Source organism: Ctenopharyngodon idella, chromosome 19 (genome assembly GCF_019924925.1).
Source record: "Ctenopharyngodon idella isolate HZGC_01 chromosome 19, HZGC01, whole genome shotgun sequence".
In the NCBI taxonomy this organism is placed as follows: Eukaryota; Metazoa; Chordata; class Actinopteri; order Cypriniformes; family Xenocyprididae; genus Ctenopharyngodon; species Ctenopharyngodon idella.
This window is the reverse complement of record NC_067238.1, coordinates 20,996,789-21,013,179: the sequence shown is the minus strand read 5'-3', so window position 1 is coordinate 21,013,179 and position 16,391 is coordinate 20,996,789. Positions and strand designations below refer to the sequence as shown.

Genomic DNA, 16,391 nt, shown 5'->3' with positions numbered 1-16,391 from the left:
TTGTGTTCAGCAAAACAAAGAAGCTCATGCCGGTTTGGACTATTTAAGAGTGAGCAAATGATGACAAAATTTTCATTTTTGGGTGAACTATCCTTTTAATATAATATGGTGTTTCTTTTGTTCAAGTTCATCAGGAAAAAAGTGTTGTTTCTGAATCAATTCAGGCAGCAGGTCCAGCCTGCAGTCATTGTTCAAGTCTTATTGTTCAGCACAATTTTAATCTCAGTCTGGTTCATCTTCTATTGTACTGCACTGGAGCTCCGTGTCCGAATGGCTTGCGTGACGTAACTTGCTGGATTTGCGGAACAACTTAATGAGGTCTTGAAAGCGCTCAAAAACCTAAGGAGAAAAGGGAAAAATGGGTTGTTTTCGTAAGATGTGACTTATAATGGTTGAGCTGACTGCAGTATACACTGGATTAGATGGATTAAATGAAATGTGACTCAGCCATGATCTTTGTGAGAAAAAGCCTCTGAAAGTGAAAGAAAGAGCTCAAACCTCACTGGCTGTTTTATTGCCAAGCTGGGCTGCAATGGCATGAAACGTGGCCGACTTAGCTCCTCTCCGCTGACAGGTGGTCAGTATCACACGGTCAGCCTCCCTTATCATCACAAAAACAAAACACAGATACATTAATTTTATAACATGAATATACATCTAAACGTGTGCTAAAAATTTACTTTTGTAGAGGTACAAAGCTAAGTCAGCTACCCATATAAATAAATAACCAGGGTTGCGCAAGAATCAGAAATTAAGCTTTCATTCAGTTAATTATTGAGAATTTGAATAGAAGTTGAATTTAAAAGAATTACTGATCTGTAATTAAAAAAAACAGTTACACAAATTTTGATTGTCCACCACAAGTGACAAAAGATAATAATTTGACAATTTACTCCATGACACACTACTGTTCAAAGTTTGGCGTCAATAAGATTTTTTCAATGTTTTTGAAAGAAGTCTCTTATGCTCAACAAGGCTGCATTTATTTGATTAAAAATACAGTAAAATACAGCAATATTGTGAAATATTATGACGATTAAAAACTGTTTTATATGTAAATACATTTTAAAATGTTATTTATTCCTGTGATTGCATAGATGAATTTGCAGAAGCCATGACTCCAGTCATCAGTGTCACATGATTCAATATCTTTTAGTAGCAACACATCTTTAAAATAATCTAATGGATCCAGAAGTAAGACCATATGTGAACTAACAGCACATCAATTTATCTATATTCTTGATCTCAAATGTAACTTTTTAATTCTACATCCTGTTTGCTACCTTTATTTAAATTAAGGACTTGAAGGGCCCTTCAATTCAGTTCTGAATGGCACAGAACCCTGATAACAACAAAAATATTTCTGAAATTAAATGATCTACAGTCAAAAAAAAAGGGATGTATTATGTCAGACATGAATGTTGCACAACCATTCTAACCTTGTCCAGAGAACAACTTTTTTCCCATTTGGTGTGCGGGAGATATTTTTGGCACAGACTGAGCTTCCTGTGGTATTAGATAAAGACTGTTGACTGTCCACTGAAGAAGCTTCAGCTGCCTCCTTTTCCAACTCTGCACTCTTTTTCTTGGCTTTGTTGTTTTTCCTTTCTGCCATCTGAGAGATTATGATTATATACTGTGTTAGATTAAAGCCAGATAAAACAGGGAAAAATCAGAGAACACAATTCAATATAGACATTGAATATATAAGAAATGTGAACTATAAGAGGAGAAGGTCTCCTCGTGTGATACCTTAGCATGTTTGTCTCTTTTTCTTCTATGTTTAATGGCTGTTTTGACTGGCTCCACTTTTTTATCTGGTATGACAATTCTGATTGGCTGGCTTTCTTCCAAGCCCTGATTCGTTTCCACATTGTCTGCATGATCTTCATCTTGCACTTGGGGGTATAGCTGCTTAAAAAATTCCCAGAATTCCTCCAGTAAGTCAGTGTGATCACGGAACAGCAATGTTATTTGAGCTTTCATCTGAAAATAAAAAGAAAGAGATGACATGCTAAAATGTCACAATAAGAAGGTAGGACTGTTTGTCTGCACTTTTTAGTACCTCTTTGAAGTCAGCAAGATCCTGTGATGGACCACTTTGTAAAATATGCACCACCTTCCTGTAAAGTGCCGATTGCTCTCCAAAAGTACACTCTAGTTGGCGTAGAAACCGTCTGCTGCGCTCAAACGCCTGCTGTTCTGCCAGCTAAAGCAACACATTAGGAAAAGCATCACATTTGTACCATGAAACTTTATGATCGTGTGCTATATTTAGCCATGCATATGAAAGTATTGCTAATTCTCCTCTACCAGGCCACACTCTCTGGCTTGATCTGGATGCAGGAAAGCAGCAAAATCTTGAAGCAGTTCAGGCCAGTCGTTTAGCACAGGCTTGAGTCTCGTCAGCAGCTCTAGTGACGTGCGACTTTCTGGATCTTTCTCAAACTCGGACAGAACACACAGGAACTCGTCCACCTTTCCTGGCACCATCTGCAGCACCTCATATACCTGGAGACAGACAGACAGTTCTGGGACATGTCAGACTGAATATGGACCTGTAAAAAATCTGACAGGCAGAAATACTATGCAATTAATATAAATATTATATGTGCACATCTAAATATTTCTTGCCTTCTCCAAGTAAGCTTGGGCAAAGGCAACATCTTTAGCATCTCTGTAGGGATCGTCATCAGGTGCATCATTGTGAAGGACAAAAGGGGTCTCCGCAGCCATCTCCTCAGTGCGGGTACGATGGGCACCTGAGAGTGCCACATTTATTCAGTTTAGATTAACATTAATAAGCATTCCTGTAAATATGCCTGCCTGCTATTACAGCTATTTTTTTCAGCTACAGAATCTTGTTTTTGGTGTACTCCTATATAATGACTGCACTGACCTGAAGGTTGATGGTTTGATTTAACATCATCTAGTATTCCTTCTTTTTCAGATTTTGTCTTTGTGGCCAGATGTGAGAATTTCTCCATGGTTTCCTGGTGTTTACAATGATAAGGTTAATTGATTAAATGAAAACATCTCATTAATACAAAATACATGAACTTCAGCTTTTCAGTAAATAGTAAAAAAAAAAAAAAAAAAAAGACAGAAAATAGAAAAATAAAATTTTTAGGTTTTTGATTTTGGAGTGAAATATGACAGGACACATTCTTGACAGGTTCTTGAAGGGTTAGTTCACCCAAAAATGAAAATTATGTCATTAATTACTCACCCTCATGTCGTTCCTAACCCGTAAGACTTTCGTTCATCTTCAGAACACAAATGAAGATCTTTTTGATTAAATCTGAGCGATATCTGTTCCTTCATTGACTGCCTTTGCAACTTGATCTTTGACACTTCAAAAAGTTCACAAAGACACTGTAAAACTAATTCATATGAATTGAGCAGTTTAGTCCATATTTTTCGAAGAGACTCATTCGCTTTTTATGATGAACAGATTTCATTTAGGATTTTACTCACATATAAATCTTGATCAGTGAACATAACCTTGATCAGCACAACCTAACTGGAATGACGCATTAGAAAAAACGTCTTCCGAAAGCTCAAACGCGTTGTGTAACACACGAGAATGAACCTCATTGGTTAAACAGCACGTTTGAGCAAGTTTATATGTGAGTAAAAGCCTTAATTAAATCGGTTCATCATATAAAGTGTCTCTTCAGAAAATTTGGACTAAACCGCTTGATTCATATGGATTAGTATTACGACCTTTTTATGAACTTTTTGAGGCGTCAAAGATCAAGTTGCAAAGGCAGTCAAAATATCTCAGATTTCATCAAAAAGATTTGTGTTTGGAAGATGAATGAAAGTCTTATTGGTTTGGAACGACATGAGGGTGAGTAATTAATGGCAGAATTTTCATGTTGGAGTGAACTAACCCTTTAACAGAGAGACAAGGCTTTGTGAGGTTTAAAAAATGTGTATTCAGTATTAGTATTCAGTTCAATAATATCATGACAAACGTTAAAATGATCTGACCTGAAGTTCTGGCACAGACGAAACATCGTTAGCTCCACCCGTTTCCTTCTCCCCAGTCTGCCTACTGCTACCTTGTCTTTCTTTTGCTTTCTGCTCCTCTAGTTTCTCTCTCCTGCCCAAAACCATCTCCATGTCAGCATCTTCCCCGTTGATGCTGGGCGTCGGGCTCCCAGAGGATTCAGAAAGTGTGAGAAACAGCTCTCTGGAGTCCACCTCATTCTCAACTCCATCATCATTATTCAGCTCTTCTTCTGCTGATGCAGTTTCTTGTAAGCACTCAGTAAGAGTATCTTGAATGGAGGACATCTGTGGTGGTCCTCCTTGTGGCCCATCAGTGCTGTGGAAATTGTCTGGTGTTCTCTGTTGCTTACTGTGTTTCACCTCTGTGCTATTCTGAGCTGATGAGTGTTTTAAGGTTTGATGGCCAAAGCTACTGCTTGCAAACTCATAGCCTGGAGGGAGGAGAAGAAACCGATTAAGAGGTTTTTGACCTACTTGAGCTAGACCACCAGAGTCCCTCGGTATAAGTTTAAGCAGTGTGCCACAGCGCTGACTAAAAGGATCTTTAGCCAATGAGGCTTTCGTCTTTATGATGGGGGTGGGATATATTAAGGTGTTGGGAACTGGAGGCGGTTGAAGAGTAATGATGAGGTTTGACCCTCTTGGAGAGGCTGGTTCAACATTAGAGGTGACAATTTGCACAGTTTGGTTCACAGTTATATGCCCTGAAGAACAAGAATTCAGCTCTGGTGTCATAGCAGCAGGTAAAGTGATGATTACGCCCCCTTGGGTTGCACCAACTTGAGCTCCCTTTGGAGAACCAGAGACACCCATTGGTGTTTCTACAGCATTTTTCACAAGAACAGCCCTTGAAGAGCTCAGTTCAGGTGGGACTGGAGCAGTTGGTAAAGTGACAACTGCCCCACCTAGGTTTCGTCCCACTGGAGACACGTTTGGCATGCTAGATAGTATGATCGCTCTCTCTACATGCCCATTCATAGCTTCATTTCCAAACAAGCATGGATTCATTTTTGATCTCAGAACCGGTGCAACATGAGGAGGGTGGGAAAGCGACGGACTTGAAACTGTAACAGCTTTTGGTAAAATTGTTGGTAACTGGTTGAGAACCACCTCTAGCTCCTCAGCTAATGGAGGAGGTTTTAAAGGCTTGATGGATTTAGAAGTCTTGTTTTTTTTCTTTTTGCAAGGACCCTGAGGTGAAGGTTCAAGTGCCTTAGCAAGGTCTTCAGGAAGGCTGGGAGGGTAACATGTGCCTGGAGAGAAGCTATAGTCTGGTTCTGGACCTGAAGACTCAGTGGCTTCTTCTGCCGGATCGGAAGGCTTGGAGTTTCCAGATGGTTGGTTAAACATTCTTACATGCTCATAAATGCACTTAAGGTTTGTCTACAGGAGAGAAAGGTTACAGATTACATTTAAATCTGATTTTCACCACTTGGTAGATACAGAAAATGAAGAACAGAAGAATTTACAAAAACAGAGCAAGAGTATAGGCAGTTATACCGAGAGCCAAGCAGGCATGAGGCTCTTTTCTCTCTCCACTGGGGGGCGCTGGTCACAAGGACTCACTCTCTTACAGGCTAAGGGCATGGAGGGGCATTTCCCCGCCAAAAAGTAAGTCTGAAAAATGTGGGGGGAAAAAAGCCTTAAAAGTGCTGTCATATTCATATTGAGGGTGAGATATTTACCCATGGAAATTTTTCAAAGGGTCACACAGGGGTTAAAAGTGTTTACGCTTGGAGACACTTCTGTGTGTTATCTGATGAGTGTCTGATCTGAGTAAATCTGATCAGTGTGAAATTCTAACTTGTGGTGAAATATGTAGTTGTGCAATAAATATGCATATTGCAAATCTGTTGTGTATTTTTCACTTAGGTAAAATTTCTCAAGTTTTATACATGCAGAGTATATTTTCAAGTACTAAAAAAATGAGCCTACATATTTCTTCCCTCTAAATCATAAGGATCACTTCATCATAACTTTCAATATGTCACAATGTCATGATCATTTTTCTATATTCTGTTCATTCACTCACCTTGATGACATTGGGAAAGGGCTTATGGCATGCTTCGCGAATGTGTGATTTCAAACTGACAAAGCTCCTAGCAGCAAGCAGATAGCGACAAGTCATCTGCAGTGGGTGTAGGGTACTTATTAAGTGCTTATGACCTAGAACAACAAGACTAAAGACAGAGAGATCATCAGTAAAGCAGTGTTGTTTGAGTACCTTTTTAAAGAATGTATAATGATTCAGGTTGATGCGTGAGTGTAGTACCAATCTTCTGCTGAAGTAAACTGTCCTTTGAATCTAGAAGGGCGCAGCTGGATTGAAGGAAGAAGCTCCGGGTAGAGAAACACTGGTCGAGTCGCCATCAACCAGGCCAAAGAAGCAGGAAACTGACATCCTACACCATTAAACATGCAAATGAAGAGTAAAAAGATTAACGCTAGAAAGTTTCCATTTACAACTGGCAAAAAAGTGTGCATTGTTTCTCAGTTACTACTACAATCAGATGGTGAGTATAAGTCAGACTTTTTTAACTGTAGTTTAACTTACATTGACTAAAACTATCTGGGTTTCAGACACTGAATATGTGAGAGTATACAAAGGCAGACACATTTAGATAAATTACCAGGGAAACATGACCTCGGGACTGTAGGGTCCCCCTTGGGTGACTGATCTAGTTCCTCCAACAGAGAAATAGCACCCTGAAGGTTGCAGGCTTTGAAAATGCTGGTGAAGCCTTGCTCTGCTGGACTGCAAGCCTGCTCTCCACGCTGGGCAAACATCTGCAGCTCCAACTGAGAGAGAGTACAATGGAAATAAGAGAAAACGATAGATACTGTACATTAACATGTATCTGTGTACGTTCTAGGGTGTTTCTTAAATATGTGTGTACGTCTCACCAAGAACTGTCTGCTTGTTGAAGCCTCTGTCTCCAGACCTTTGACTGAGCTGCTCAACATGTTCACCTGCGTGAGGAGCTGCACATGCTGCAGGACAAACAAAAAAGCCAGTGAAAAGCCCATGAATAAAAACTGCTAAACTTCTTCTTAAAGACATAAATAATCTAATTATTAAAAGTCAAAGAAGAATAGTTTGTTAGTTGCACTTCTTTACATTGACCAAATGAAAGCATCAATCTTTCTAGACCTGCTGGATCTGCTGCTGTAGCTGTAGTTTCTGAGCTGCATTCAGGGTCATGGACGTTATGGGGCTGGAGGGGCGTTGAGGGCAGGCTGGAGGTATAGACACTCCTTTACTCTTCAACAGAGCCTTCCGTTTCCTCACAGCTGCCAGCTGCTCCCGTACTGTGCGATACCGCTGCTTCAAGACATCTGCTAACGGGTCCTCATACCTACACACAGCAAACATTTCACCTCAAAGTGCAACTGTATTATCAGTTGTGTCATCTAAGTATATGATGTGGTGGTTGTGAAACTGAGGATGGACATACTGAATATTTTCCAGAATGCCAGGTGGCTCCTGCAGGGGACTGTCCTCTTCCTCTTTTTCCTCTTCTTCCTCATGTCCTTCTTCTTCTTGACCCCCCAAGTCATCCTGAAACTACAGTTAATGGAGAAAGAGTTCAGTACAGAGAAAAACAGATGCATGTTATAAGTAGGGATGGGTCTTGACAGTTCCACAACTACCTAACTGATTATTGAGGTTTTTTAACTACTTTTGTAGTTGATCGTTTGGTAGTGTTCTTCAAAATCTAGTCAATTTTGAAAATAATTTTCCTGCACATCCTTAGTTATAAGATTATAAGATATGAATTAAAATCCTTACTGCATCAAATAGTTCCTCCATCAAGTCATTTACTTCCTTTTCTGAGTAACAAAGGAAAGAAGGTTATTAATATCAAACTAGCACAATTGATCTACCAACCATTTCTCTTAAATGAACTTACTGGTGATGCGCACTGCCTTGTCATTCCTATAGTCCTCCACATCAGGTTCATCAATTTCAGCCAGAAAATTGTACTCGGGGTCATCTTCATCATCACCCTCCTCTGGCAAGAGAATAAAAGCATTTTTGAGAAACACATCTAAGGAAGCACATGCATATTTACTATTCCAGCCTGTACGTACCTTCATTTTCCATATCTGAACTCATGAGTCCCTGCAGCCACTGCGTCCATTCTCTGTCCTCAGGGGCGGAGCCAAACTCATACATGTCTGGAGTGATGTCAGGAGCACGTAGCTCCGCCTCCAGTCGACCCAGAGGGACGTCTCTCAGTGGTCGTTTGGATCGCGTTCGAAATGAAATCAGGTTCTCCTCTCCATTAGCGCCACTGAGACTCTAATGCCAAATAGAGATTCAATTTTAAGAAATATTAAAAATAATATTTAAAATAAAAGTTTTTCTTTTGAACTTTCTATTTATCAAAGATTCATGAAAAAAATATCTATCACGGTTTCCACAGAAATATTAAGCAGCATTGATAATAATAAGAAATGTTTTGTGTTTGAGCAGCAAATCAGCATATTAGAATGATTTCTGAAGGGTCATGTGACACTAAAGACTGTAGAAATGGCTGCTGAAAATTCAGCTTTGCCATCACAGGAATAAATTACTTTTTAAGAAATATTAAAAATAGAAAACAGCTATTTTAAAGAGGTCATAAAATGTATTTTTTATTATTTTAATATGTTCCTTGAGGTTCGCTTATAATATTAATAACATTTTTGCACAAAAAAACAAACAAAAAAAAACAAATATATATGCAGAAAAAATATTATTTTTAACCTTCATTCTGACCCTCTGTCTGAAATGATCTGTTTTTAAGGGGCAGCTCCTTTAAGGCTTGTCAGTTCAATACAGTTGGCTGCTTAATCTTTCAACAAAAGTTTATTTGTGAACTCTCCATTACAAAACAAAATACTCCAAACAAATATATAATCCTTAGACGCAATCCAGGACGGCATTAAAATGCTGACTAGTTTTTGATGCTGTGAGAGTCGCAAAAAAAAAAAAAAACTGGACGCGTCAAAGCAAACGCTCTTTCACGTCCTGTTGTCGACAGACTCAAGTGTGTGGAGTATGCCAGAAACTGAACACACATCTGTATACTGTATCCAGTGATTATAGTGGGTTCTGTTTTCTTTTGACGCAACGCTGACATCCAGTGTAGGCAAATGTCAACAGTTAAGTGACTGAATGCCAGTGGCCACGGCCTATGGTGCGATGATGTAAAACTATACTCATTTGCCTGTGTGATGTCACAGATCCTACAATTTCAAAACAAGCCGTTTTTGGAGCTTGATTAAATAAATGCTTTGTTTATAATGAGGAGGACATTTTAAGCTATGAAACTTGAAGGATGTTTTAATGGTACAAAGACATCTTATATGTTTAAAGATCAAGGCAAATTTGATTTCTAATGTCATAACCCCTTTAAATTGTAATAATGTTTTACAATATTACTGTTTTTACTGAATTTTTGATCAAATAAATGCAGCCTTGGTGAGCATAAGAGACTCCTTTCAGACACATTTAAAAATCTTACCAACCCTAAAATTCTGAATGGTAGTGTATATCTTTTGTTTTATAAACTCAAACTAAAACAAAATTTCTCAGTAAAAATTGTTTTCCTTGAGGGACAGTATGCACGATGATACTTCTTGGTTCTACTGTAAATAGAAATGCGACACAGCTAATATAATAACAACTTATTTCATTTTTATTTTTGTTTGACCATCAACCCAATGAACAAATGGCAGGAGTGAAGTGAGATGCACCTGATATGACTCCATGCAGTCAGGGCCGAAGGCCAGCTCCTCATCTACCGCATGGAGTTTCTCTAAGAAGCTGCACTCTGGTGGGGCCCTGGAGGGGGCCGGTGGTGGTGGGGGAGGCCCCATTGGGGTGACAGCTACTGTCAGGTGCCTGGATCTGCGAAGGTTCTGTAGAAATTGTAAAAAAATATATTTTTGTGTATAGTAATCTAAACTATGTTAAATTCAGCTTTTACATATGTTGTATTCTGCTTCTTGCATTAAACATTTTTAATCTTCTTTTGGATGAAATGATGGCTTCTTTAATTCTTTAATTTCAACAACAAAATGTTGAAAAATACATATTATATTACTTTTTAGCTATAGAATGTTCATCTGCAGAGTCTTACCAGTCTGGAGCTGCTGGCTGTGTCCTCCTCATGTTCAGAGTGTGATCTGTGAAGGTTCACTCGACTGCCCCGTGGAGAAGATGAATTCTCGAAGTCACTTTCCAGAAGAGTCTACCATACACACACACACAAACACAGTCTCTACAAATCCATTGCGACAAAGAAGTATCAAATGACACAAAAATCTTTCTCTCCAACCTCCTCAGCAGTCTCATCCTCCTCCTCTTCATCGGGCCGATACTCTTCATCAGAGGAGTCTTCCTCTTCTAAAGGAATATCCACAAACTGGGGTCCCTTCTGTAAACGTAAACCCCATTTAATGGTATATTTTGCATACAACGGCATCATCCTGTTCTTGTACATGATTTATTGCTGGTTACCTTCACCTCCGATGGCTTCTTAATTGGCGAAATGTTCCAAGCAGGAATGACCTATAAAACATCAAACCCACCTCATTGCATTTATTAATGTTTTATGTCTCAGGTCTCATTTTTCATGGAGGACATTTCATGCTAACAAGCTGAAATGTTAGGTAGCTATTGAAATATGTAACTGTAAAATAAATACTGCAAAATTAAAATAGATTACTGTAAATACAGCTCCTATACAATCGAAGCAACTTACAACTCCTTTCTCCACAACCTCCTTCAGTTTAGAACGAGTCATCTTGGGTTCCTGAGAGACAGAGAGAAATGTGTGAGCTTAAGGCGGACATATGATGCTTTTTAATGTTTTTCTTTTCCTTTAGTGTGTAATGTATCCATTTGTGCATGTATACAATCTGAAAAATAACAAAGCTCATAGTCTCCCACAAAGCAATTTATTCTATCTAACAGAGAACACAGATCCAGACCTGCCTAAAACAGTTTGATCGAAGTCCAGATATTACTTCCTCAAATGGCCACGTCACAATGTGAAATGTTAGCACAAGCAAAGAAAGAAGGCAAGGTTTCAGTGAACTGAAGTATTGTCATCATGTCGCAGAGACACTGTGAGTTTGGATGCGAAAGCAAAACCGTTTTTGCTTTTAAAGGTTAAGATTTATTTATAAAGCTCTTCCTGAGCAGTACAGACCAAAGGTTTGATTGTGCACAGCGCATTTTACAGATGTCAGCTTCCTTAACCTGGGATAGTACGACGCCAGCTATATACAAAGACTATTTACCACTGTGAAACTTTCTGCTGAAGTTCTGCTGGAGCTACAATAATGTACAGTGTGTGAAAAATAATGTGTTTTTTGAACATTAAAGCATGTTAACCTTTTAAATTTTTTTTTTAAATTCTACTACACCCAATAATCAAAATAATTAACTTATAAAATAGAATCTTATAACCCCTTTAAAAACTGCCAATCACTTTTTAGCAGAGCAGTTGATTACAAAACATTTATACTCACAAACACAGGAATGGGTTCAGTTTCACTGATAGCTGCTTTCATCATGGCCACAACATGCTCATTGGTAATCACTTCCTGCAAATGGACAGTAAAGATGTTGAGCTACATGCTGAATACAAAGTCAAAGAGATGATTATGAAAGGCTTCACATGCCTGAGCAAATTTCGCTAACTAGTGTCTTGAATAAACACTCCACACTCACATGAATGATGCTACGAACATTCGCAGAGGTCAAGTTATGTTGTCGAGATTTACTTTCCAGTTCTCTGTCCAGCTCTTGGTCAATCTCGACCTCCGGCTGGATTTCATCCTCAACTTCCATCTGCTGAGTTTCTACTTCACCGGCTGTGTCTCTTTTTCTTCTCAAACCTTTCCTTCGGCCCAGTGCACGGGTTCCACACTGTTCCTTATCTGAAAAAGAGCAACGCGGTTTATTTTTAAACACATTTCAGACTGTTTTGTGTGGTCATCTGATATTGTTTTATATATAGCAGGGTTTCCTAAATAGTGATCAGCAAATCCCTGCGGGTTCATGAGTTGATGAAAGGCTAATAATTAAATCAAATGTAAAATTAAAATAAAAAAAAATGGGGCTGCACAATTAAACGAAATGAACTAAAAATCCTGAAACAGCTCAGTGTGATTATCGAACTCCATTTTTGCATGCACTGCAAGTTTAACACGCTTTAAGGAACACAACGTGTGCCAGTTATCCATTATTTATTTTCACATACGCATAATTTCCATTTTTGTGGACAGAAGTTTACAGCATTTCACCAATATTCTGAAAAAAAATAAAAGCTTGAGGCTTTGGAATATTAAAAGGGTTAGAACATTTGAAAGTGACGAATTTAAAACAAATATTATTTTAACTTGTATATAAAATAAAATAATTATTATAATTATCATTAAATATCCTTTTTTTTTTTTTTTACAGTACAAGTGTAATTTACACAAATGTTTTATAATTAGTTTCTCTATCTGTTTCATTATGTCTACTGATATATCGCCCATCCCTACTCTCTACGATCAAATTAGGCTCAATCCTTTTGGGAAATGCACCCCTGGTCAATTTATCAATGAATACACCACTAATGAGGACAATCCTTTGTGAACTCACCAAACGTCATGCTCAAGGTCTTCACAGCATCATCTTCAGGCTTCTGGGTACATGCAGCATGTTGTTCTTGACCTGACAGCATTCACACAAATGTTTCAGATTATCCAGACACTGACTTCACAGGCACACTTTCTGATATTACTATAAATCATTAACAGCATGGTATTTGGTCAAGGTACTGGAATAGCACAGTATTACCATAGTAGAACTGCCACTGTCCGTAGTACTTCTCAGTTAGTGGTAGTACATTCAAATATGAATATGAAAACATAAGAATGTGCAAGAAAGAAATATACTGTGTATTTGGTATTAGTTTATTTATTTATTTTTATTGTATTTATATTTATTTTTTAGATATTAATTCTTTTCACCATCACTGAAATGCACATCTAGGCTGTATCTGATATCCTAGTCAGCATTTGGGCAATATAGGAGCACATATAATAGACAAAACTGCTGTCCAGGTAGGTAAGCTCACTAGGTTTTGGACATGTCTTACTTGCACTGTCATATTGTGGGCTGGAGGCTCTGATGGTATTGAAGTGTCTGTATGATCCTGTAGTGTCATCTCTGCTCCCAGGAACTTCCCCCGGCTCTTCAACTCTCGCCACTTTACACTGAGAAAGCCCATTTTTCCTGTTATTTAATCTCCGTTTTCGGGTTTGATCCATCTTACAATGCCATATTCACACCTGCAGGGACAAAATGTCAAATAAGGATACAGAATAAATATGTGTACACTCGCTTCTTAATAACACTTAAGTCTTAATTCTGATTATTATGATAACGCCCATTGTCCGAGAGAAACATATATTTATTTTTCATGCGTTTTATACTATAAATATTTGTTTTGTTATCTAATTCCTAAGTTTAAGCGACAGCAGCTTTCTACACTACAAGCTACAGCAGTAGTGTTGTCTGGAACAGGAACGTTACCTCCATTATAACGGTCATATCAGCAGAACATTCCGCATGTCATATTTAATCTTGCTGCAAGGTTTCTATCGAAACATGATAAACATTTCCAATACTTTATACACACCCGCCAACATACGATACACCAGCGACGCAATGACGAGATACACAACAAAAGCGCGTCACTTCCGGTTTACGGAACGGAAATATTGAATGTGAAAATAAAAGTCCCCTCGAGTACAGCATTTGAGCCCGGTTTAATGATGTTCTAGTTCGAGACATTTGTAGCGTAGGTATGGTCCAAACTCAAGCCCAGGGGCTCCCACCCTCTCAGTCTTGCCCTGATTGTATTTATTTGTGCTATAGCTTGTAATTTGTTCATTTGTTCTTATTTTATTACTGACTGTTTGCTTACTATACTGTATATTTATTACAATACTAATAATAGTTTATTTTTTTATGGTGGGACCAGTGAAAATTAAAGTAATTAAATCACTTAAGTAAAAATCTGAACCAGAATGTAGGCTACTACTAGTAAAAGCTCCTTAGCGTTGAGACCTGTAAATATAGTGTCCCTTTCAAGACCTGCCTCTTTTGTTATAAAATAACATTTTTTTACGGGGAAAAAGTAAAATAATGTTAAAACTCTGGGCCCACCAGGAATTTCAATTGGCCCACCCTACATCTCAAAACTGGAGCCAGGCCTGCCTGAGACATAAAGGCCTGGTTTCACAGACAGGGCTTACCCACGTAGAAGGCGACGTTCTCGTCACCTTGCGCAACGTTCCCTAAAAGTTCTCTAAAGGTGACAAAAATTCTGAACCTTTACATAATATTAGGGACTTTCCTAAAATGTCCTCTTTTGGTAGTGAAAGTGCTGCAGTTCAAGGTTCATTATATAGGGGGACATTCCAATTTGGTCAATTTTATGGTCACATAAGAACGTTACAAAGAGGATATTTGGAACATTAACTGAACGTTCCTACATGGTCCTCTGTTGGTCATTTAATGACATTCCCGATATGAGTTTAGGGGGACGTTCAATTTTGTTTTTTTTACGGTCACGCGAGAACATTACAAAGAGGATATTTGGGAAGTTAACAGAACGTCCTATAGTAATAGTAATAGTCCCCTAAAATAGTAATAGTAATAGTCCCCTAAACATTCCCAGAACGTCCTGAATGTTCCCTGAAGGTCCACCAAATAACGTCCTCCAACCCTTAAAAGAACTCCACATCGTGACCGTCTCTGAACGTACTGGGAACGTTACTAGACAACATCCTTAACGCCAGTGGGGACGTTCTGAGAATGTTCTGGGAACGTAGAATTTCTAGCGGAGTAGCCTAAGCCAGGATTAGGCCTTAGTTCATTTAGGATATTTAAGTAGCTTTTATAAATGTTCACTAGAAAAAACATTACTGGTGTCCATCTTGAGACAAAACAATAGCACTGACATATTTTAAGATATGTTAGTGTAAGTTACTTTCAGTTAAAACAGCTCAAACATGCATTTTAGTGTAGGACTAGCTTAAGCCTTGTCTGTGAAACCGGGGGAAAGTGTGTAACACTAGTTTCAACGAAATGAAAATAATACGTTTTCAAAAATAATAATGGCACACGTTGAGTCCACCCTTTACATTGGAAATGGAATCAGCTGCACATTGCATTGTGGGATAGAGTATCTAGTGTAGTGTGTGCCCTGATATTTGAAGGTGGATGCTCAAACAGTGCAGTTTTTTGAAAGTGCCACAGCGTTTTGGGGGGAAATGATTCTTATAGATGCCTCTCTTTATTATCAGATATAGGAGACAGTATACACTATTTAAAATAAAGGATATTTATTGCCATTGATGGTTACATTAAGAACCTTTAACATTCATGGACCTTTCCATTGCACTAAAGGTTCTTCAGATTATTACATTTTTCTTTACACTAAGAAAACAATGAATCTTTTAAGAACTATTCACTGAAAAGTACTTTAAATGGGGAACCCAAAATGGTTCTTTTATGGCATTGCTGCTAAAACCCCATTTTAAATGTTATTTTTAAGAGTGTAGATATAAGGCAGGGGTGTCCAAACTCATTCTTGGAGGGCCACTGTCCTGCAGAGTTTAGCTCCAACTTGCCTCAACACAACTGCCTGAAAGTTTCTAGGATGCCTAGTAAGACCTTGATTAGCTGGTTCAGGTGTGTTAATTGGGACTGGAGCTAAACTCTGCAGGACAGTGGCCCTCCAGGAACAGGATTGGACACCCCTGGTATAGGGGAAAGTATTTTAACAGAAAAAAAAGCACTTGAGAGGAATTTCAGCTGTCAACCAATCAAATGTGATACTGTTCACCTGCTACTCATCAGAACTTTTAAACAAGGCCTCTTACAAGTGAAGTAAACCCTCAGTATCTGAGAAGATAGAAGATAAAGTTTGTGAAATGTTTGCTTGTGGAGCAGATGCAGCCAGTCTAGAGAACATCATGACACCCAAAGGATTCTCTAGGCAAAATCTACCACTAACCCCTGGAAGAATCCCAACGTTTATTATTCCTCCAAAGTTTTCGCTGTCTCCTCGACTGTGTCTTCAGAAGTCAAAAGATGAGGACACACAAAAGCTGTTATCTCCAGAAAGCCCAGAAGAAGAGTCTCCTAGACATCAGCCTTCCACTGGTTCACCATACATTTCTGCCAAACTTCGTTTTACCCCCAAGATGAAGCTGAAACGTCTGCAGAAATCTGCCACAGAGGATCTCTCAGACCCTTCGACGTGTGCAGCCATGTCTCTGGAACATGTTGGAAAGGTCACCACACCTTATGGCTTTCG

At 38.6% G+C, this 16,391-nt stretch overlaps 1 protein-coding gene across 3 annotated transcripts; it reads right to left on the bottom strand.

Moving 5' to 3' along the window:
- Positions 1 to 69: 69 nt before the first annotated feature.
- gon4la (gon-4 like a) lies at positions 70 to 13,818 on the bottom strand. Of its 3 annotated transcripts, none has more exons than XM_051873359.1 (29): positions 13,704 to 13,818; positions 13,161 to 13,353; positions 12,662 to 12,733; positions 11,744 to 11,952; positions 11,542 to 11,616; positions 10,770 to 10,820; positions 10,526 to 10,576; positions 10,344 to 10,442; positions 10,146 to 10,256; positions 9,760 to 9,924; positions 8,110 to 8,320; positions 7,929 to 8,030; positions 7,808 to 7,848; positions 7,473 to 7,582; positions 7,169 to 7,373; positions 6,922 to 7,008; positions 6,648 to 6,816; positions 6,290 to 6,419; positions 6,050 to 6,197; positions 5,518 to 5,634; positions 3,997 to 5,400; positions 2,900 to 2,993; positions 2,635 to 2,762; positions 2,314 to 2,511; positions 2,066 to 2,209; positions 1,753 to 1,986; positions 1,440 to 1,636; positions 499 to 601; positions 70 to 339 (listed from the first exon to the last, which is right to left on the bottom strand). In XM_051873359.1, the coding sequence occupies exons 2-29, from the start codon at positions 13,330 to 13,332 to the stop codon at positions 223 to 225; spliced, it is 4,944 nt and encodes a 1,647-aa protein (XP_051729319.1). In that variant the 5' UTR covers positions 13,333 to 13,353; positions 13,704 to 13,818; the 3' UTR covers positions 70 to 222. The 3 variants fall into 3 exon arrangements, with proteins under 3 accessions (XP_051729319.1, XP_051729318.1, XP_051729320.1); XM_051873358.1 differs by having other exon boundaries at positions 13,598 to 13,768; XM_051873360.1 differs by having other exon boundaries at positions 1,440 to 1,615; positions 13,598 to 13,768.
- Between the last annotated feature and the right edge of the window lie 2,573 nt (positions 13,819 to 16,391).